Source organism: Haliotis rufescens, unplaced genomic scaffold (assembly GCF_023055435.1).
Source record: "Haliotis rufescens isolate VD_foot unplaced genomic scaffold, xgHalRufe1.0.p SCAF_19, whole genome shotgun sequence".
In the NCBI taxonomy this organism is placed as follows: Eukaryota; Metazoa; Mollusca; class Gastropoda; order Lepetellida; family Haliotidae; genus Haliotis; species Haliotis rufescens.
The window spans coordinates 12054094-12079097 of record NW_025963879.1 but is presented as its reverse complement, the minus strand read 5'-3'; the positions used below and the strand labels follow the sequence as shown (position 1 = coordinate 12079097).

The following is a 25004-nucleotide window of genomic DNA, read 5'->3' as shown; positions in this document are numbered from 1 at the left end:
CTTGATAATCTACAATGTGGACTAATTGTCGGTAAGGAGCACATCCCAACGGTAATACTGGCTGATGACACTACTGTTGTGAGTACGAGTGTACATGGACTGAATATGTCTCTTGATACTATCCACCAGTATGCTCGGCGCTGGAGACTGACATATAACGCCAAGAAGAGCTGTGTCTTGTCTTTTTGCAATAACAGAAGACATTGTAATAGACCTGTGTTCAGAATTGGAGATGTGACAATGAAGATCCAAAGCAGTATGATTTATGCCGGCTCTCTGATACACACGGAAAAAGCAAGTGAACGAACTACTAGGGCTTGTGCTAAGGCGCGACAGACAATCAACTCCTTAAGAAATGTTGGTCTTAGAGCTGGAGGATTGAGCCCAGTATCTTCATCGAATATCTGGCAACGAGTGATCTTCCCCACTGCCTTCTATGCATGTGAGCTCTGGCCTAATATCAACAACCGTGAGATCAGTGAGATGGAAACCCTACAGCGCTACTTCGCACGACGAGTCCAAAACCTTCACAGGAGATCCTCTACAGCTGCTACAACCCAGGTTCTAGGATTGTGGTCAATGCTGGGCAAGGTGGAGAAAATGAAGCTTCTCTTTCTGGGACGACTCTGTAGAGCAGCAGGCACAACCATTATGAAGCCGATTTTCTATCTCAGACTATCCCAGTATGTCACCACGATCTCACACAGTGCCAGATCCATAACACATGATCTACTGAATGTGGCTCAAAAGTATGGATTCTCAGGCGTCTTAGATAAACTAATCAACTCTGGGGAATTTCCATCTAAGAGTGTATGGAAGAGCTTGGTACAACGAGCTATTAGTGAGTCTGAAAATATGAATTGGAGAAATACTTTGCAACAACGTCCAGACATGCATAGGTTTAGTGCTATCCACACCCGCCTTGCCCCACATCGTCTCTGGTCTCTGTGTGTATGGTATGATATTGCTTCCCCCCCCCCCCCCCCCCTGTATATGCTCTTGTAAAGCTCGGCATATTACCTGTAACGTCTGGACTGTGTCTTATCTGTAATTGTGAATGTGATGACATTGTTAAGCACCAATTGCTTTACTGTGATGGCCTAATGAAAGAGAGAAATGTGCTTAGTGAGTCTCTATTTGACAATGTTAGCCTTGAAACATATCTCAGACTTGAGGACACGTCTAGTGATGCCGTCAAGATTCTGACATACCTCGGTGCTATTACAGATGTGGTCCAAGACATGACACTTGACAGCTGGGCAACAGTCATGAGTATCGTGGCTAAACATGTCAGCTCATGGAACTTAACATCCATATTGTATTTGTGAAGCTATGTCACACATCATGTAAATATAGTTTCACGCATCACTTCATTACTGCTCACCCAGCCCAATCTGTTGTACTTACATGTATTTTGTCATTGCCGTTGTCAAATAATGTAATGTAATTGTATGTACTACTCTCCAAATCATTGGGGGAAATAAAGAGTTCATTCATTCATTCATTATGATCATTTCTATGACAAGCTCACAGGCTTATAATCAGCTGTAAGTATAATCAGCAGTAAGTATAATAAGCTGTAAGTATAATCAGCTGATTGTCGCTTCGCTTAACACAATGTACATCTCCATCGTACCTTGTGAGTCGTGTACTGGATCATGTAAGACTGGCATGCTGTCACACAACACAGAAATATGTCAGGTGCTTTACTGGATCATGTAAGACTGGCATGCTGTCACACAACACAGAAATATGTCAGGTGCTTTACTGGACCATGTAAGACTGGCATGCTGTCACACAACACAGAAATATGTCAGGTGCTTTACTGGATCATGTAAGACTGGCATGCTGTCACACAACACAGAAATATGTCAGGTGCTTTACTGGATCATGTAAGACTGGCATGCTGTCACACAACACAGAAATATGTCAGGTGCTTTACTGGACCATGTAAGACTGGCATGCTGTCACACAACACAGAAATATGTCAGGTGCTTTACTGGACCATGTAAGACTGGCATGCTGTCACACAACACAGAAATATGTCAGGTGCTTTACTGGACCATGTAAGACTGGCATGCTGTCACACAACACAGAAATATGTCAGGTGCTTTACTGGACCATGTAAGACTGGCATGTGTATTACATAAGTTTTCATATAATGTTAAAATGTGTGGATGGTGATACATTGTATTATAGTAGAAAGTGATGGTTAACGAAAGCACGCTGCCTTATACCTGGATGTGATGAAGTGTGAACGATGGGAAACACGCCTGTTGTTCAGTGGAACTGTAGATAACCAATGGAATGCTAGATAGCAACCTGTTCTTATCCTAATTGAATGAATGACGCTTGTAAACAATTCCACAGGTCTGTGTTGAAGAGAGGTATTCAAATAATTGTTTACACAAACAGGAAACAAACCCACTATATGCTATTTGGTGTACGCCTGGATTTGTAACAGCTGATGAGATATAGGTGCCAGACTTAGCCTCGAATAGCCTTGCACGGCGTTTTGACGATCACTCGGCGATAATGAATCAATGATTAAAATCAAACATGACAATGCATGTTACAAACTGGTGTGTTGACACTTTGTATAGCTATCTGCTTCTTCCTGATTAGTGTTAGTGTTTTTACATTCATTTCGTTTGTAGTTTCAACAAAATCCGTAAATGCACCATCGTGTGACCGTATGTATGTATGTATGTACTTATTCATTAAAGGTGCATGTCTTTTAATTCCTTGTCTGAATTTCTTTCATGTTGCCAATTCAGTAATGTTATTTCGAGATTGTTTAGGGATATGTTCTTCCATGACAAAGCCCGCGGATATTTGTTGAGATTAGGTTCCCTGAGCCTCATGTTTGTCGAGTGGACACCGGGTGTCCAGGTTTATAATGCTGGGTGTTATAACCGAGTTCAAGTAGGATTGAGTGGTTATATATACTGTGTGGTACATGTGAGACATGGGCCCTGTTCACAAAGCGATCTAAACGCTTAGACCATCGTAACTACCATACTTTAACATAGACTTACGACAGTCGTAGTGCTACGGTCGCTTTGTGGAACGCGGCCATAGCCATTGTTATCTTCATCAGATAACGGGGGCGGTCGGGCAGCCTAGTGGTTAAAACGTTCGCTCGTCACGCCGAAGACCCGGTTTGATTCCCGACATGGGTACAATGTGTGAAGCCCATTTCTGGTGTCCCCCGCCGTGATATTGCTGGAATATTGCTAAAAGCGGCATAAAACCTCACTCACTCACTCATCAGATAACGTGGGACGTTGCTCACATCAATCACTGGTGCGTCTGGTCCAGATTTAATCATTACAGGCCGCTGTGCCAAATAGCTGGAATATGGCTAACTGGGACGTTTAAAAGTATGCACTTTTCATATATCTGTATATATGTTTATATTTAAGAGTTGTTTGTACAGTTAACTATTCTGTCGAATTGACCCCGGAGATTTATATTTACCAGAAACCCCATTCCATTATATATAGGAATGTGAGTGCTCCTTCTGTTAAATGGTACTATCTTCTACATCTTTCTTAGTAAAAACAACTCAGTATGTTAATTGTAACTATCACATTTACTTTGGACCATCCTCTATCGGGTTATGAATTGAAATTTGCCTAAAGATTGTCTTTATTTAATGATTTTACAATACAGAAACTTTGTTGTTGCCCTGCCTAGTTCGGCATTAAGGGGATAAAACAAGGAATGGTCGGCTATGAGTCAGTATTCACCTCAACTGATAAACAATTCCGTAAGTATTGAAATGGTTAATGTCAACCATTTGTCTCACAGAAAGGGAAGGAGGGAAAACAACAATACAACATTTTACAATGGTTCTCATAATTAACCAAAATTGACATATTTAAGAAAAGCAATACGTACCTTGCCTGTGCTCTTCACCCCCTTCCACAGGCAGAAGTACAGGAGGGTGAAGGTCAGCAGAGTGCACAGTGCCAGCTGCCATCTCACCGGACCAAGGTCATCTATACCAGAACTCTTGTGGAGATTCAGGACACCCCGTCTGTGGGGAACAGAACGCTACATGACCAGGATGCTTGTAAACCGAATACTTAATAACTGATCCGAGGCATAGTGAATACGCATTTAGTTCTATTTATAGACATCAGCACAATATTTAGCCTACACTCACAATCTTGTGTCACATGACGCGGCTATAGGTGCAAATGTACACTTGTATGTTTTAATGCTCGTTGGACTGGACGAGGTGGTTTAACATCGGCTGCAGCTGATGGACCTGCCAATTATCCGCTAATAAACCTAATTGAGTTTTGGGGAGAACGTCTGTCAAAACAGATACTGTTTTTATCGTGATGCAGGGATGTGAATCAGTGATTTTGGCCTTTAACAAATTACGTCCTATCAGTCATTATACCACACACACAAGTTCACAAGTCCATATCTCCTGGGTTTAAGTTTTATATATGACTGTTGACACATTCACACCGCACAAGCAACATGAACAAATCGATATAACACAGTGACATATATGAGAATAGAAATGTCAGCTTCCATACAGGTAACTGTCGATGTGAAACTGAATTAAAGCAATTGGCATGGTCGCATTAGGGACCGACAACTTGATATATATTGATATATACCAAAAGACGTTAAAAGATGTTACTAGTTGTTACCCTGTCTGGCACTCGGTATTAAGGGGCTAAAAGAAGGACTGGTCGGCTCGGAATCAGTAACTGTGTCTGAGTGGGGTATTCATGTTAAACTGCAGCATGGTATCTCACTCAGTGGGCTAGCACTATGCGGACTAGTACAAACACACACACACACACACACACACACACACACACACACACACACACACACACACACACACACACACACACACGTCGCTATATATGTGCAATAATCTTGACGTTAAACCCCATTTCACCTCACCTCATAACAACCGTTCAGTCTTGGTACATATTCTATATCTATCCTATATATGTATGTGGACAATGGATAGTGCTATTTTTGTTACTTAGGAGTTCTTATGCAAAAAATCTTTTAAACACATGTTAAATAGTCTTACAAAGTACATTTGCCATATGTGGTTTCATTGTTATCTTGAAAGCAACAAACAACTGCCCTGTTCCCACAACTAGCGTGCATGCATATTGAAATCCCAGCTAGAGGCCGAGATGTAGCTGTGACGTCATCATGGAGAGACATCCACCATTTCGTTTCGTTTACAGTGCATAAATCTTCATGACATTGAAGTCATTTTCCGTTATTCTCTGTATTGAAGACGCAGAATTGGGTATTGTGTGGGCGTACGAGTGTACAAGTTCATCAAACAAAAGTACAAAGTGTCATTTCTTGAAATTTTCAAGCGAAAGGGCCGATTTAGCGAGGAGCAAAGTTTGGAAAAAGTGATGTCAGCGAGGAAGAAATGGAACCGGACTGGACATGCTGTTTTGTGTTTCTTGCATTTTGAGGCATCTGTCTATAAGAGAGTCCATACATACTAAACGAACTTGGTTACGAAAATAAATTTCGCATTCACTGTTACATATAATCCATGACTGACTCCGCTCGTACAACAATTACAAAGGACCATGCACATTGATCATATTACACCTTAAGGTTATATATTTGGCACAACTTTAGTGTACATAAATTCACATATTCAGTTCCTGGTCTTGTGTACTTGATACCATTGTCTGATTCTGGGGGAAAGGTCTCTCTTATTGTATTCACAAAATATGCAGGATGAACTTTTCTACATTTTTAGGGTGCCAACCCCTCGTCTCCTGAATCCCAAATACCATCTAAGTTTTTACTCTGAGACTCATTTGCTCACCCCTGAACCGGAACACTACTGAACACAATATAAAAAGCATTGAGAAAAGGATGCGATTTCAAGTAAAATTACTGAAAAAATATCGAAAAAGTAAATACATGAAGGATACTTTTGAGTACACCATCAATATATTTATAAATATTGAATCTGCATACCAAGTCCCGCGTATCACATCGCTGAGTACCGAATAACCTCTGAATAGACCCCCGAATCCCGCGTACAAAAAGGGGATTGGTAGCCTCATTTTTGTACATTATATAAACCTTTCTATATGAAAACAGGGTAGATGATATTCATGAAGATGTCTTGGTCATGAAAAATGAAAAAAAAAAATATATCAATTACATGTATTTGCCTCGGGAATGATTTTAGATAAATGTTAACGTGAAAAAAGTAATTGTGTGTCAGTTTTATTGGATACATGTTTATAATCGATTATTAATAATCAGAGGCGGATCCAGTTTTTTTCTCAAACGAACTGCTTTTACCCTCGGTGAGGGGGGGGGGGGGGGGGGGGGGTTTACTGGTTGTGGATTTCAAAATGAGGGAGTTTGGGGGTGGGGGTGGTTTACTAGCCTGAATCTCGCCCCTGGATCCACCACTGACGATTATTTCAGTCATTTCCAGCCTAAATCTGGGATAAGTCATTGTTTGACAAAAACTGTTTTAGGTGACATAATCCTGAATTTGGTTACATTTTGAGAGAAATTTTGACAGGTATTTATAGTGTGATATTGTCATTTCATTTGTTTGTTGTTAAATATATTTATTTCATTCTTCGTTTGTGTCTCTCTAATATATGCTAGTCCATGTTATAATGGTGAATGTTTTTTTGTATTACAAGACGAGTAGAGTCACAGTGCTTGTAGTGAGCTGAATGCAAGCCACTAATATCCTTCTATTTATCTTGCTTGCAAGTCAACTCTCCACTTTGACGACCACCCACGTGATGACAACTATGCTCATTAACTCTCGGTAGTTTCCGGAGGACGAGTAGGTTTTAACGGGTTTTTTTGGTCACAAATATCGAGTTTTATCTTTCAAGATTCTTGTTTTAATATTCTTTGTAAATGATTTAATCCCATATTTATAGTTTACTGTACATCTCCTATAACGCCGCACTCAGCAATATTCCAAATTATGAAGACAGCCTGTAAAGAGTCGGGTAAGGACCAGACAATCCAGTGATTGGTTACAGCTACTGGTGATAACTACCTCATGTCTACATCGTCTGAAGGCCTCCATGTTTTGTTTTTTTACAATTACTGGATATAATCAGGCGTAGGTAACCAGTACTTGTACACAACAAGGCAGTGTCCCAGACACACCAGTTGATGGAGCTCCACCATCCATGACTGATGCTATCAGAGAAGCTCTGTTGACTTGTGAGAGACTTGGTACTGAATCAACAGACAGTCGATATCTCTGCATAGATTCGCTCTCGTCAGTAAAGAAGTTGATGTAAGATAACATTATTTCTGTCAAAACCGAATTAAAAAATATAATGGATTTCATTGTGACCATGAAACATGCACGAATGTATTTCTACAATGTTAATAAACTACAACACACGAAAACGTAGTATTGTATTTATTATTACAAATTCAAAACGACGAACACTTTCCGTTTGTTTCTCAGTGAGTGACGAACTGATTTTGCGCGGCTCTCTTAATTTTCTTTATAATCCGTTTTGACATTAATGATAGAATATGATTTCAATGGTTTGTTTGAGAGGAAACGTGTTTCACAAAGACAAAGTGAAAATTAATGACAATAATAGAACTCCCAATATTTTATTTCAACAGTTCAACTAATCTCTAGGTTTGACAGTCCTTGAACAAATACACTACCGGGCAAAAGAAAGTTGTCACTTTAAAAATAGTTGCATGAAAAGCAAAAAAGCTGGTACAGGTTTGAACCCCCGTAGAAAACATTCGCCCAAATGCAACAAGACCACAACCACAACGCAGATTTTCGAACGCAGCTTTCCAAATCATGCATTGTTGAAAACGTGCAAAACGTGATTTTGAGACATTAGTAACAATCCACGTGCGTGATTGTGGCATAGATACCGTTACGTTGGACAGAGCAGGCATTCAGTAAGCAAAAAAACACCAAGAATATGCCCAGACTAACACAAGCGCAACGAGACAGAACGATCGGTATGGCCAATATGGGGGCTAAACAACGTCAGATAGCCAGAACCTTCAACTGCTCCCAGACCACAATCAGCAAGTTGATAATCCGCTACCAACAGACAGGAAAGACTCAAGACCGGCCAAGATCGGGAAGACCGAGAGTGACAACACCGGCCGAAGACCTCTACACCCGGCAGATTCACCTCCGAAACAGATGTGTGACGGCGACGTCAACGGCGGCAACAGCACTAGGGCATGCCATCAGCAGACGAACAGTCCTTCGACGACTTCGTACGGCTGGTATACGAGCCTACCGACCCTTCCGTGGAATGGCCTTGACCCGTCTACACCGTCAACGCAGACTGCAATGGGCACGAACCGTACGTCGGTGGCAGCGACGTGACTGGGCGAGAGTGCTCGTTACAGATGAAAGTCGGTTCTGTCTGTTCAGGAACGATGGCAGAGTTCGAGTTTTTCGACGAAGGGGAGAGCGACTGGCGCCAAACTGCATTAGAGAAGTTCACCCGTTTGGAGGTTGAGGCGTCATGGTATGGAGTGGCATTTGTGGCCAGATTACAACACGGCTGGTTATCATCCGAGGAAACCTGAATGCTCAGCGATACAGGGATGAAGTGTTGAGACCTGTTGTGGTGCCCTTTATTCAACATCAGCCAAGAGGATTAATTTTGCAACAAGACAACGCAAGGCCTCACACCGCCCGAATTGTTCAAGACTACCTGAACAACGTTAACGTCAACGCATTGCCCTGGCCACATTGTTCTCCAGACATGAACCCCATTGAACATCTCAGGGATCATCTTGATCGTCAGCTGAGACAACCTGCACAGCCTCCAGCGAACCGACAGGAACTTGAACAGACTCTATTGAACTTATGGAACAGGATTCCTGTTGACGTTATCCGCCGACTGACGACGTCAATGAGGAGGCGTGTGTTGGCGTGCATGGATGCCCAGGGTGGTCACACTCGCTATTGATGACGTGTTACCTGACTACTGTGTCATTAATGGACTCTTCATGCACTTTTTCAATGAACTCTGATTTGTGTAATTTTTAATTTGGACCCCTTTACTCTTTCTCTGTGTATTGCGGAGAATGCAATATCGGCATTACAATGCATTTTCATTCTAATTCATGGAAAATGATTTTTGTTTATAAATTCATCATCATAAATCTCACATATGCCTTTGTTTTTGGTGTTTGGTCAAGTGAAGTCGATGAAAACTTTCTTTTGCCCGGTAGTTTATATGCCGGACGCTATATCCTACTCTGATTTTTCAAACGTTTGATATGTATTGTAACAACCTTGTTGCTTGACTGGCGGGAAAGAAACATTGATCGTGACGAAAGTGGAGACTTCTATTGTTCTGGAGAAAAAATCTAAGGATTTTTATCTAGACTAAGGTTTGAATTTTAAATCACTCGTCTCGATTAGTCACCGGATGTGCTACCTATTCCTGTGATACCGGATTCATGGCATGAGATAATTGTCATCCCACAAAGCTCACATGGTTGTCAGATTACGTGGATGTGAGCGCTGTTACATATGTTACATGTGACATCAGGGGGATGTTATCAGCCTTTAATAGCAACCACACAAATGTTAATCACCTACCCAAATCCCACATTTTTCAATCTCATATGGACATTAGAAAAAGAGTAATTTATTGCGTTTTAGTGACCACACTCAGCAATATTCCAGCTATATGATGGCGGTCTGTAAATAATCGAGTCTGGACCAGACAATCCAGTGATTGACATGAGCTTCGATCAACGCAAATGGGATACGATGACATGCATCAACCAAGTCAGCGAACCTGACCACCTGATCCCGTTAGTCGCTTCTTACGTGAAGCATCTATAGCGTAGTTTACAAGTTAGTTTGATTAGAATCAGTTGCTGTATTTAACGCTTCTTTCAGTATTTCATGTGAGAACAAAGCAGGAGATAAAGTTCTTGTTTTAGTCATTGATCACTTGGATCATGGCACGCCAAAGGGGCGCAACTCTGGAAAACGAATCGCTGCGTCTCTGACGACAGGGCAATTCCTGCCCCTGGAGGTGATGAGAAAACGTGTGAACTAGACAGATATACACAGATGATGGATGGCGTCGTATTTTAATTTCCGTGTATCATTCCTTTGTATGCTTGTATACTATTTGCGACGTCGTCCCCACTATTATTTGTCTGTGTTTTGTTTAACACCGCACTCCGCAATATTCCAGCTATATAACGGCGGTCTCTAAGAAATCGAGTCTGGACCAGACAATCCAGTGACTGACAGCATGATCATCGTTCCACATAACTGAAATCCGATGATATGCACTCAACCACGTCACCTCGCCTGACCGCCTTATCCGTTTAGACATCTCTAGCAAGCATGGGTTGTTAGAGACGTCCACTATAAGTGAGTGAGTGAGTATGGGTTTACGCCACTTTTAGCAATATTCCAGGAATATGACGACGGGGGACACCAGAAATGGGCTTCAAACATCATACCCATGTCGGGAATCGAACCCGGGCCTTCGGCGTGACGAGCAAATACTTTAACCACTAGGCTACCCGACCGCCCCTCTCTCCACTACAAACCGTAATACCTAGTTATATAGCCCCCTTAAATAATTACACTATTTTACAGGCCAAGCATCTTAAAAGCAGTCGATGAATCTAAAGTTGCAAATATGAAAGTCCTTGAACTTGAAAAGCAACCTGAACTTTGTGATCAAAAGAATCCATTTTGTCATTCTTTGGTGGTGACAGACGAACTGTTAATTGTTTCCCGATAGAAGAAGTAGCATCTTTCACCAACTGAATTGCCATTTCCTCATCTATTACATGTGATTACAGTGTACCCCCTGTTGTTTAACGCCTGGGGTGTGCGTGTCAGTAAGCCTCTTATAAACAAGCGCACTGTTTAGCAAGCAGAGGTGGAGTTCCATTATTCTATCCGGCATCCTCAGGTACAAAGACTCTCACTGGACGATTAGACATTTCCATATCAGAAAAGATAACTGTTACGAATGGTGTTATTTTTGTTCTAATACTGTACTGGAATTTCAGCTTGTCATACATAGCGCCTACCGAAACTCAAGACCTGAATCAGCCAGTCGGATATCATTGTGGGATTTGTATTATGACTTGAAAGACGATCCATTGCTCTCGCTGCTAAAGGCGGAATCGACCGATATGGTTTGTATTACACATTGTAGAAGCTTTTCTTCAGCTTTTAAAGGTATTCATCGAGCGCTCATTCCAAGCGCTGCTTCATCCCACAACGAAGCCTACATTATCGGGCTATTTTCGGCGCATGAAAGTTTTCTACACATTAGTTCTAACTAGTAGTTATAACGCTTGAGTTCTGTGCAGACAGGAAATTCAAAGGTGACGTATTTTGGTCACGTGTTACTTCAGGTATTCCTGTCTGTGGGTATCGCTCGATGTCTTTCTTTAATTGATAAAGTTATTTGACCATAACCTTTTACAAACACATTGAGTCACTGTCATCGGGTTCACCAAACGAAAGAGACAGGATATAAGATATCAATACTGTACAGAAAATCTATTCCTCATCCCGAAGAGATGTCATAAAATGTATTGTCAGACAGCCTTTAAGTGTGGTTCAAGCTTCACCTTTCCCTGTACTTGGGGCAATTTTCAAGCTGTTCCACCCTTTGGCTTCTACATTTCACAACATTCACGCATGCTCTGCCGGCGGAAATTTCAAAGAAAGTCATACACCTCTTGTTTAGAATGATCACAGCAGTCAAATCCTTATTATAGCTTTCAAATGTTTGGTGTGGTTTTTTGTAGACATGTGGGGGACACTTGACTTGCCTTTGCATGTGTTTGTGACATGTGCCACCGCGGGGCAGGATAAGCTCACCTTTTCGCAAACACTTGGTATTATCACTATTTTTAGTGATTCATAAACACGTGCTTTTAAAAATAGTTGGAATCGTACAATGGACTTTTTACTAGATATTTCTCATGATTATAGAAAGGGTTTAATTGCTTACATATAAAACAGATTACAGAAGGTCAATGGAGTATCCTATGGTTAAAGCAGTGGTTCGTCGTACCGACAATCCGGGTTCGATCCCCCACAGAGGTGCGCCGTGTAAAGCCGTGATATGGCTGGGTATTCATAAAACCGATACAAAACAATACTCACCGACTACAATATTCTACAACAGTCAGGTATATAATATGACTCTTTATAATTTGACTTACTCAAAGAACTCCATGGTAGAGGAGACGGACGTGTTGTCGTTGTAGGACCTATTGTTGTGGGTTTCGTTATTGGACCACTCCACCTCCCAACAGTCGGGGCTGTTCCAGTCGTTGTTGCAGGTCGTCCAGGGCAACGTCCACGTGAAGGAGGAGAACAGGTAGAAGAAGCTCCAGCCGATGATGATGTTGTAGTAGAAGGCAACGATGTAAGCCATGAAGCAGGAGGCAAACCCTATACCTGCAACCAGACAGAGAACATTAACACTAAGCTACTTCAAAGCTAGTAAAGAACATTGGTGGCACAATGATATGAGGGGGGCACAGGTGGCCCAGTCGTCTAAGGCGCCGCGATTCGCTGTGCAGAGTTGCGTTCCTTGGGCACGCCAGAAACCTATGATTGTGGGTTCGAATCCCGGTTCGCCCCTTTTTCTAGGTTTGTCAGCACCATATCCGTGCTCGTGGATTACACCGAAGTGATAAGCGTCTGAGACCTGCATCTCTTCGGGCTTTCCTCCCACATTAAGCTGATACGCCGTGATATAACTGGAATACTGTTCAAAGCGGCGTTAAACCAAACTCACTCACTCAATGATATAAGACGACGCAACTGGCTGGCTGTGAAGAATTGCGTCCCATAGTGGTGCAGGGATCCGGTGATCATGTGTACCCGGTTTCTACCATTTATAATCCTTTGTTTCTCAGTACCATAGCATGCTGGGTTTCACCAACTTGGACATTCCAAGATTTGTGTAACTTTTGGCTTCAAAGTAAAATGGCGTGATATACATGAAATATTGTTCAAACCGAACCCACCCGCTCTTTACAGGTTTATGTTCGTCTAATACAGACATAATTACAGGCACTGGCCGTTAGAATCAATCCTTCACGTCGGGACTTTTACCACTTATGTCATATGACTGTTCCATATAAATACAAAATTCCATTTAGAAAGTGGTCAAATGTAACAAACGTTATATTTGGGATATCACTTTCTTAGTGAAGTACAAATGCTAGTACTTTATCGGGTTCAGTCCAATCCGGGTTTCGAAACCACAGACTCGGAGTAGGGCAGCGAATCGCCAGCACACAAAGTCAGAGATCTAACCCACTCAGCTTCCGCAAAAATGGCAGTCCGACAACTGGTAGTCTAGATCACGTACTTTGTGTACCCATCTGACAAGTGGAAATTGGCACGGCTCCCATGGCCGAAAGCTATGAATACACAATGCCAAAGCACAAGAATTTGTACGTTACTAAAAATGTGTTATCTCAAATATAACATTGGTTATGTAGCATATTATTCCTAAAATCCTTTTTTGTATAACGAATATGGAGGGTTTGGCGACCCATGGTGCGTTAGACGTCAATGCAATGTACCTATGGGTGCAATCTACACATGCGCGGCGAAGTCGGACACTGATAAACATTGCTGCCTCCAATACAATTAGTACAAGTGCCATCACTACCACTACTGATATCGCTTCTATGTGCTACTTCTATCTCAACTAAACCGGGGTAGGATAGGTCTTCAGCAACCCTTGTATGCCGTATGAGGCGACTATGCTTGTGGTAAGAGGCGACTAACGGGATTGGCTGGTCAGGCTCGCTGACTTAGTTGATGCATGTCATCGTATCCCAATTGTGTGGATCGATGTTTTAACAACCCGAGCTTTCCCTAAGACGTTGCTCATGATACTAATCACTTGTTTGTCTGGTCCTGACTCGATTATGTACAGGTCACTTGAATATTGTTAAGAATGGCGTTGAACAACAAGCAAAAAACAAACAAACAATAATTAGTGCTGCCAGAAAACGTACCTTTAAACATGGGCGATATCTTCCACACTGTGATAGGCCCCTGTCTGTTGAACTGGCCCATACACATCTCCATCAGGAACACCGGCATAGCTCCCAGAAGCAGGACAGAGAAATAAGGGGCCAGGAACGCTCCTTTAAAAGAACAAATACACCATGTACAAACAAGAAATACAACTAAACTGACGTCCAAAAGAAACTTTACCAACTGAAAATATAAATTTCAGACAAAGTATAACTTTTTTTACGATGAAGTCTATCTAAAACACATATCCTAAATACAACAATAGTGTATGCAGAAAATGTTAATCGTCTGTTACATGTTTGCGAGATAACACGAGAAAAAGGGAAAAACACGTGCACCACGGACAACTGCAAATGCACGTGCGGGTAAGGGTATAAAACGATTGCAACGGCAAGTCAGACACCCACAGTGATAAAAAAAACACAAAAGAAATGCCACGACTCACAGTCAAACAACGAGAACGAGACTTGGGTATGGTACAGATTGGAGCCACCCACGCCCATATTGCACGAACCTTCGGTTGCTCCCGTGTTGCCGTTACCAACTTGATGCAACGTTACAGACAGACAGGGCGGACCGCTGACAGGCCAAGAACAGGCAGACCCAGGGTGACCACGCCCCATGATGACCGGTACTTGCGTACCTTGCACCTCTGAAATCGCTTCCTAACAGTGACGTCATCGGCGACAAATGCCTTAGGTCACAGGGTTAGTCGACAGACAGTGGCCAGGAGACTCAGGGCTCATGGAATCAGGGCTTTTACACCATACAGAGGACAGCTATTGACAGCGCAACATCGTCGTCTGCGATTGAGATGGGCCCGGACTGTACGACGTTGGCAACAACGTGACTGGCAGAGGGTTGTCTTCACTGACGAAAGTCGATTCTGTATGTTTAGGGCTGATGGAAGACAACGTGTTTACAGCCGAAGGGGTGAACGAACGGCGGCGTGTTGCGTGCAGGAGGTCGTACCATATGGTGGAGGGAGTGTCATGATGTGGGGAGGGATCTGTGGGAAGGAGAGGACACCGCTGGTCATCGTTGACGGAAACTTGACAGCTCAGCGTTACATGGATAACATTCTTCGTCCAGTTGTCCGACCATTTCTCCAACAGCAGCAACGTGGTGTCATTTATCAGCATGACAACGCTAGAGCCCATACAGCCAGAATTGTCACTAACTTCCTCGCAGCCAACAACGTCAACCTCCTGCCGGGGCCTGCACGCTCACCCGACATGTCCCCCATAGAACACCTCTGGGACTTGATGGATCGTCGTGTTCGACAACGACCCCACTCTCCAGCCAACCGGCAAGAACTGATCTTGGCCCTCCAAGAAGAATGGCGTCAAATCCCACGTGACCTCATCAGACGACTGACTTTTTCTGTGCGTCGAAGAGTTTTTGCGTGTATTGAGGCATTTGGTGGTCACACACGCTACTATTGACTTGTTATTGAACGTGAGCGATTGTTTATATACTCTGCCTATTGTCCATGATTCTGAAAGCTCGAGTTTTGTACCACACCCAACTTTGGGGGGCTCTGACGTCATTCTCGGTCGCGGTACGATTGTCATTTTCAGTGTTGATTATGTTGATATATTGATCTTCTCAATATACTTTACTTCATGCATGTATGTTTTGTTGTTTTTTAGCAAGAGTGATTTCAAACTCTGGTGAAGTTTCTTTTGGACGTCAGGTTATAAGCGTTTTGAACGAACGTGATATAGAACGAACGCGATGTTGTACTCCTGTATGAAGGAGGCTTAGGGGATGCCCCGTGGCTTGCGCGTTAGATTATGACGTAGGTTGATTCTACCCTTAAGTACCATTTGTGAACTTACTCATTTACCTCCAGGAACTATTTTCACTCATAGACTGATAACGGCAGCTTGGTTTCTGGTGCCAAGATGGGGATGGCAGGGCCGTAAGTTCGAATATTAGTATTTTAGTTCCACAGGATACAACTGTCCTTTAATACAGTTGATGTTGCCCCGGTGTCATGAAGTGTAAGTACCGTTACAACCACTATATATGATAGGTATTGTGTTTCTCTATAGTATGTGTTAAACATTGGTTGATATATTTCACAATGTGACGAAGATGACTGAATGTGACGAGTACTAAGTGACGGTAAGATATGTGGATGAACAACTTCTTTACTCAATTAGGGTCTTGATAATGGTGCTAGAACCTACACCGAAACGTCGCTCCTAACTGTAACCAAGAAGTTGTTTATTCATATATGGTATCCTTACTTAACGCTAACACACGCAACGTCATATTGATGAGAAAACAACGCTTTACGAATTCCCTCATAAATCTGCATCAACTGAACAACAGTGAGTTGGAGTACACACATATGCAGCTGAAATATCCCTAAATCACACACGACAAGTATTAAGATAAAAAATGTATAAATAGTTTTGGTTCATACTCTATGTGCGAGAGTGCCAAGAAAGCTTAACGTATAAACGCGTATTGAAGTACAACTCTTTGCTGTATCCATAGTTTGGGCATTCATAACAACTGTATCAGCCCATCAGGTGTGTATTAATTATAATCAAGCAGTCGAAGGCTGTGTCTGTAATCATGTGTGTATCTGATCAAAGGGGATATTCTGGTAAAGATTCAGCGTTTTTACCATAACTCATTGTCTTATGAAAGGAGACCGGAAGCAGAGGTGTGTTCTTTCCCTGTGTTGCATCCGGGCATGTGCAGAACGTCCAATCAACCAAGATCCAGAAGCGCAAACCGTTCACTCACATCTCTTAACTGTAATGACAGGTGCTTCGCATAAAAAAACATCACGCGTTTGGAATTGTTTCCACTCCCTTTCACAGGCTGTCCGTTTTTTGTTCTCAGTACAAGCAACAAACAGGTTAATGAGTCGTTCTTGTATTGGAAGAGCGGAAAGAAACAGTGTTGTATATCCCGACTGACAGAACTCCAACACTCCCTGTGGATTATGGTTCGTGTCAGGTTCCATAGTACCGGGTGGGCACCTACACTGAGGTGTCATCACACGTCGAGGATTGACGCTCGTAATCTCGACCACTGTCGGTACCTGACCCGAGTAATTCAGCGGACCGCCATGACACGGCTGATATACAGTAAAGTACAACTTTCCGCTCACTCGCCAATGTTAACCCTTTCACCCTATGCTATACCGATAATCATCTTTGTTATAATGCGTTACTATTCAGGTTTCGTGTGTGTGTAACCACGAAGAAAATGATAGTTTAGATGCAAGAAATATACAAATTCCAACGAGAATAGCTTGCGCAAACATTGTTCTGGGCGGACCATTAAATATCCTTTAATATTCTTTACTATTACTGGAGATGGGGATCTGGCATCTTTTTAGACGGAATATGTTTTTAGTCACGGGTTCAACACATACAGTATTTAATTATGTTTAGGGAGGATACAAATGTGGATTAACATGGGCACACTGAAGTACACTTTGTCATTGTTGGTCTGCTGCAAGTTCTCGCGGCAGTATCACACCGATCACATAAACGACGTCATAGTTTTTGTAGAATCTAACCGGGTTTTAGGCTCAACACGCGAATAGAAAAACAACGTGACAATTCAATTGCCCTGCAAATAGTTTGATCAATTCAATTTTCAGCACTCTCTGGCTTCGACGTTTTACAGATTTGACCGTCAAAGGAAACTGATATACACATGACAACCATGCCTAGAATTAATACCGTAGCGTATATATGACAGGAACTGTAGGCCACACGTTCGCAATCTGAATGTTTGATTAAGTTGGCACAAACTGTAGAGAATCTGGTAGGTTTCCATTTTATCGAACCCTATACAGTAAACCACGGTTATTACGAACTCAAAGGGACCACTTAGTTTAGTTCGTTATAACCGTAGTTCGTTATAAGCATATATACAACATTGGGACGGGACTACAAAATAAGTTGTTATATCGGTTAGTTCGTTATAAGTGTTGTTCGTTATAACCGTAGTTTACTGAATTTGGAATCAACACAGCTGCACTACATGCTTGTCCGTAATGTGACATGTCCGCGCGAAATATGGCGTTTAGTCTTTGACCAGTTAAACATGTCTACTTTACTGATTTTCCCGCTGCTGATCGAGGTCATCAAAGGCGGACCAGGTTACATAATGGTTTGTAAGGTCGTTAAGTGCATATACTTCACCCATGGTTGATGGGCAAGCTTTTATAATGAAGACAAAGGTTGTCAGGCAAATGAGGCCCTTTTAAATTATATATTTCTCTTTTCTTTACGATGACAAACATTGTTATTAGCTCCGAGCTTACTCAAATTTCATAAAAAGGAGAGAGCTCTGAACTGTGTCCCATATTGAAGAAAGGGGTATTAATTATTATCATGTTGGCATACCACAGCCTACACCATGTCGGCAGACCACACCCTACCCCATGTCGACATACCACTGCCTACACCATGTCGGAATACAACACCCTACCCCATGTCGACATACCACTGCCTACACCATGTCGGAATACCACACCCTACACCATGTCGGCATACCACTACCACACCCTTCACCATGTCAGCATACCACTACCACACCCTACACCATGTCAGCATACCACACCCTACACCATGTCAGCATACCACTACCACACCCTACACCATGTCGGCATACCACTACCACACCCTACACCATGTCGGCATACCACTGCCACAACCTACACCATGTCAGCATACCACTACCACACCCTACACCATGTCAGCATACCACTACCACACCCTACACCATGTCAGCATACCACTACCACACCCTACACCATGTCAGCATACCACACCCTACACCATGTCGGCATACCACTACCACACCCTACACCATGTCGGCATACCACACCCTACACAATGTCAGCATACCACTACCACACCCTACACCATGTCGCCATACCACACCCTACACAATGTCGCCATACCACACCCTACACCATGTCGGCATACCACTACCACACCCTACACCATGTCGGCATACCACTGCCACACCCTACACCATGTCGGAATACCAGACCCTACACCATGTCGGAATACCACACCCTACACCATGTCGGCATACCACTACCACACCCTACACCATGTCGGTATACCACACCCTACACCATGTCGGCATACCACTACCACACCCTACACCATGTCGGCATACCACTACCGCACCCTACACCATGTCGGCATACCACACCCTAGACCATGTCAGCATACCACTTCCACACCCTACACAATCTCGCCATACCACACCCTACACCATGTCGACATACCACTGTCACAACCTACACCATGTCGGCATACCACTACCACACCCTACACCATGTCAGCATACCACTAAAACACCCTACACCATGTCGACATACCACTACCACACCCTACACCATGCCACCATACCACACCCTACACCATGTCGGCATACCACTAGCACACCCTACACCATATCAGCATACCACTACCTCACCATACACCATGTCGGCATACCACTAGCGCACCCTATACCATTTCGCCATACCACACCCTACACCATGTCCGCATACCTCTAGCACACCCTACATCACATATGATAAATCACTGGTTTGTCTGATCCAGACTCGATTATTAACCGTTCATCGTCATACAGCTGGATTTTAATCCACTTTATTATTGTGCACTAAAACACGTGCCTGTCATCCATACTCGTCCTTGTGATAACCAGAGGCTCATAGTATCAATACATGTCTCCATCAACTGCATAAATGGTGATGATGCTGTTCTTTATCCTTTGAAAGTCTTGTTTTCAGTTGTGAAAACTGTGCTCATCCGCACTGTCACATGTGTAACGATTCCAGGAGGCAATTCTAATCGATAAATTACTCCCCGGATCACAGTACCAACTGAGAACAGGAAGTGATGATGAGGTGACAGCGTAGGTGGCTTCGTCGTCGCCAGGGTTACGTCAGTTCATTGAAATTGTTTCTAGAAGTAAATTGTCACTTGTAGTGTCAGAACAAGACGGTGTGAGTTGAACCAGATTTAGTAGCCTACGTGTATAATTTACATATACACCATTGGTTAGTGTGTCTCCCTGCAAATCCTCATCTTTGCATTGTACGGGTTCTTTCCGTAGTTAAAGGAACACAGACATTGTGGATGTTAGAAAGTAAACACTTCTTATAGAGTGAGTGAGTGAGTATGGTTTTACGCCGCTTTTACGCCGCTTCACACATTGTATCCATGTGGGGCATCGAACCCGGGTCTTCGGCGTGACGAGCGAACGCTTTAACCACAAGGCTACCCGACCGCCCTCTTCTTATAGAGCACAATTTAAGTAAACTATATATATCATATATATATATTCAACGTTCAACCTTCTAAACGTTGAGGTTTGCTTTATATACGTAATGCATGTACTATATATATATGTACTATATAAAATGTATACTAGTATGGAGCTCTGAAAATTCTGAATGAGTCTTCATGTCTGTCTGGTTTTGTTCGATACAGACTGCTTCCGTAGTCTTGTGGCGGAGACATCTGCCCGGAGAGCGGACGGTCCGGGGTTCGATCCCCGTCCGCGTCATACCAAAAGACGGTATACGATGGTACTTGTTCTTACCCTGCCTGGCACTCGGCTTTAAGGAACCAAAAGGACTGGTCGGCTCGGAGTCAGTATACTGTGTCTGAGTGTGATATTGTTAAACTGCGGCCCCACAGCCACACACACTCATGCATGCACGTCGCGATATACGTGCAATAATCTTGAACGCGACGTTAAACCCTATTTCACCTCACCTCACATTGATCGGTACAAAATCAGATTTTTAAGAAAATATTTGTCATAATCTGAAGATAAATGTTGGCGGATAACTGAACATCACACAGATCGTGGAGGTTACTATTTTGCTAAGCAAGATATGTATGTGACAAACAGTGTCAAAATCGGCGCGAATTATGTATTCGAACTAACGATCAGCAGATCCTGTAACGGATGAGGGACGCAACTCTGTACACCATGTCTTTGACAATGAAAGAAGGATTGTGACCTTTGAATGTGTTAAGAGTGTGCGAGTGAGTGGGTTGGGCGTTAAACAATGATGCACTAAAGCCATATATTTGGCATGTGATAAACTAAATATGTGTTGTCAGTTCTACCAACTGTACACGTTATTTCTTCTTTTGAATGGATGCCAGTTACATTTGATTAGAGTAAGTGAGTGAGTTTTTGTGAGTAAATGGGTTATAACGTGGATTTTGGACAGTATTTTATTGTACCCTGTTAGATAAAAGCGACAAAGCCCTTTCAATATACATAAAGAAATATCTGCATAAAGCAGAGTCGGTTGTACGATTCCGACTATATCATGAGCACTATCAAATAGTGATGATACCAGGTGTTCGCGTAAAGGTGAACGTATCCTGCCCCACCGGTGGCACCTGTCACAAACACTTGCAAAGGCACGCCAATCTTTCATCATGAAAAAAACACGGGAACATGTGGCACAAGCCAAAACAGTGTCTAGAGACACCCGTGAATCCAGACATACATCTACGGACGTATATATGCCACATTACTAGATAGTATATAATAGATAATACTCCGTATCCATGATTCGCTCATCCGAAAATATCTATCAGAAGGTTTGTACTTACCGTCCTTCCCAATGACTCTTTAAAATGATACAATCGTTCATGTTACATTCTAATTCATGTGAAGGGTTCTTTGTGTAATCAGTGAAGTCTGTTATTCTCATTAAAGAGGAATTTGATTATGTGGTCACGAAATTCGCCACTGCCTGCGTCGCGGTGCGGTGCGGTGCGGTGCGGTGCGGTGCGGTGCGGTGCGGTGCGGTGAAGTGCGGTGCGGTGCGGTGCGGTGCGGTGCGGTGCGGTGCGGTGCGGTGCGGTGCGAGGTTTTCCTGATAATGATACTTGATTTTAGTAGGGTAAAGAGGAATCTAATTAACGCGAAGTCTTTCCCGAAGGCACATATCTATTACGTATACTATTATCGCATGTATAGGGGTCAAACAACTGATCGAACTACCGATGCATCACAATTTTCTACCTATTTCACCAACCATTGTAGCGATAGCCAAAGTCACTTTCCTGTTTGTACACAGGTACCACGAAAGACAATACAAAAAAGCCGTACATGCGGTAATAAACTGTAATAATACTTTTTCTTTGAACGACACATATTGATATAAAATCATTAGGATAGTTCAGATTTGAAATTGCTATCATTGGCATATTCTTCAACAGTTCAACAGTGAACGTTCGTACTTTTAATACGAGATCAAAATAGGGAAGCAGCCTAGAAAACCAAATACACGAAATACTGATTTGTAAGAAATGGCTCAAGTATACATGGGCTCAGATATCAGGATCGCGTCCGTCAATGTTATTACTGCACTTCAGGTAAATAACCTATACTCCGTATAAGAAACTGTCTGTTGTTCCAGAGAGTACTCTGGACCCCGGGGCTAGATACCCGGACCTGATGATTTCACGACTTTGTAAGTTTATTGGCTCGGGACATTGTTAGGCGTCACCCTAATGATCCAATGGGGCAAACAAAAGTGGACCAGGGACATTAGAGGTTTGATTTCAATAAAGTAAATTGCAATAAATATGTAATTATAATACTTACCCCCTCCGTTTTTATAGCACAGGTAAGGAAACCTCCAAACATTGGCCAAGTCAACAGCATAGCCAATAATGGACAACAGAAAATCCATCTTTTTGCCCCAAGTTTCCCGAGGCTCACCGCTCTCAGGGTCATACTCAATCTTTTTGTCACCATCCGGTTGCAACGACTTCTCCGGGGGTGGAATATCGTCCCCCACCGCCTCCTTGTACGTGGGTAGGGTGGGGTCGTGCCCCTCCTCTGGGCTGTGTGCCCCCTCATACTGGTCCATATCCTTCCCCTCCAGAGGGGGTCCGGCGGGAACCGCTACTGATGTATCGTTGGGTGTGTTTTGCATACTGTCCTCCTCGTCTTGTGGACTCAGTTCCCGGATGTCAAGACCTCCCTCGTCCTACAAGAGACACCATATCATATCATCGAAAGTGTGTCACAAAACTATTTGATTACACCAAACGTAAAAAATCAATCGAAATGGGGACCAACTTCTAATTCTGCCGTGTGAATATGAACATTAAATCACCCCCTGACACTTTCGTTAACCGCTGTGTCAAAGTAAATAGAGCGTCCAGTCGCAATTGTCACCGATATCAAGAAATCCATGTCCGTATTGATTCGAAACAGTTTTTTTACACTATGATGTTTTAACGCCTGTTTTTTATCGTACAATATGGTATTATAAGAAACCAAACAGTTGTGTCAGCCAGTCAGATTCAATCAGTCAGAGAACCAAGAGTGGACTTATTTCCCGTCAGGAATTACATTCCCTTAATTCCATAGCAAATATTGATACGGCGATGTATTAAAGAAGATTTACTAATCACCTTACTCCGCGTGTGTATTTCCACTAGATACACACGAAAGCTGGGGCTTGGTTCGTTAATGTATAAATGACAAGAATATAGATGTTTCCGAACATTGAAACCACCTGTCATTAACAGACAAATAACCAATAATATGTCGCGGACAGAGGCAGTGCGTGAAACATACATACTGTCAACACATGTAGTTGAATAGAATTACTAGTAGACCGAACCCAGTACAGGAAAGAGTACATATATACGTCGAAACTGAAAACTGATTGAGGAAAACGATAAAATTATCACAAATCTTCAAATGTTTAGATGTTCAATTTTTTTAAAACTAGCCTTACTAAAATGAGGAAAAAAGTACGATCTTTTTAATTTCAAGAGAAAATCTAAGTACGATCAAATCTGTTTCCTAAAAACCTCTAAATTCTGCCTTTTGACACACTTTGACCATACTTAGTTGACTGAAAAAAAAATCCCAGCCATATAAACACATCTGATGACTTTCTTAATCATTATAAAGATCTTTCTCATATTTCGAATGAGCGCCCGATCTGACGGCAGGCATCCGAATGTTTCACTTGCTAGTTTCATCAATTCAGACACCATATACACCCTCTGTTTTATGGTCTCTGATCAGTTATAAGAGATTTGGGGATTGATTCAGAATTAATCTTCCCGTACTATTTCTTCTACCACAACAACTTATACCACCACTATTATAAGTGATGTAACCGCTACGTTACACTACCACTTCTACAACAACTTATACCACCACTACTATACGTGATGTAACCGCCACGTTACACTACCACTACTACAACAACTTATACCACCACTACTATAAGTGATGTAACCGCCACGTTACACTACCACTACTACAACAACTTATACCACCACTACTATAAGTGATGTAACCGCCACGTTACACTACCACTACTACCACAACTTATACCACCACTACTATACGTGATGTAACCGCCACGTTACACTACCACTACTACAGCAACTTATACCACCACTACTATACGTGATGTAACCGCCACGTTACACTACCACTACTACAACAACTTATACCACCACTACTATACGTGATGTAACCGCCACGTTACACTACCACTACTACAACAGTCAGTTACTTCTCCCGCCATTGTGCATTCAAATACCCCATGGCGTCTACTATCATTCATGTAACAGAGATAGTACCAATCTATACTACCTCCTCCTCCTCCTCCTACAACTACTACTACTACTACAACTACTGCTACTGCTACTGCTTCTGCTACTGCTACTGCTACTACTACTACTACTACTATCACAACTACTGACACTGTTTCTAACACGACGTCTTCCGATCTAGGTATAATCTACAATCGACTTTAAGTATCTCTCAGCTTAACTAGAAACAACGCATTATACTCTGAATACTGAGACCTAAATACGTATCCTTACTTGATTCCTGATAACTATTACGAATCAATTCCTTTTTTCGTTAA

At 42.5% G+C, this 25004-nt stretch overlaps 1 protein-coding gene across 3 annotated transcripts in view; it reads right to left on the bottom strand.

Moving 5' to 3' along the window:
- Positions 1–25004, bottom strand: part of LOC124138925 (sodium-dependent dopamine transporter-like) — a 98474-nt gene that overhangs the window by 31351 nt on the left and 42119 nt on the right. For all 3 annotated transcript variants that reach the window (XM_048398882.1, XM_046505835.2, XM_046505836.2), the window contains exons 2-5: positions 22706–23093; positions 14047–14178; positions 12229–12466; positions 3904–4042 (exon numbers count right to left, since the gene is read on the bottom strand). In XM_048398882.1, the coding sequence (XP_048254839.1) occupies positions 3904–4042; positions 12229–12466; positions 14047–14178; positions 22706–23039 (843 nt within the window). In that variant the 5' untranslated portion in view covers positions 23040–23093. The remainder of the gene's footprint in view (positions 1–3903; positions 4043–12228; positions 12467–14046; positions 14179–22705; positions 23094–25004) is intronic.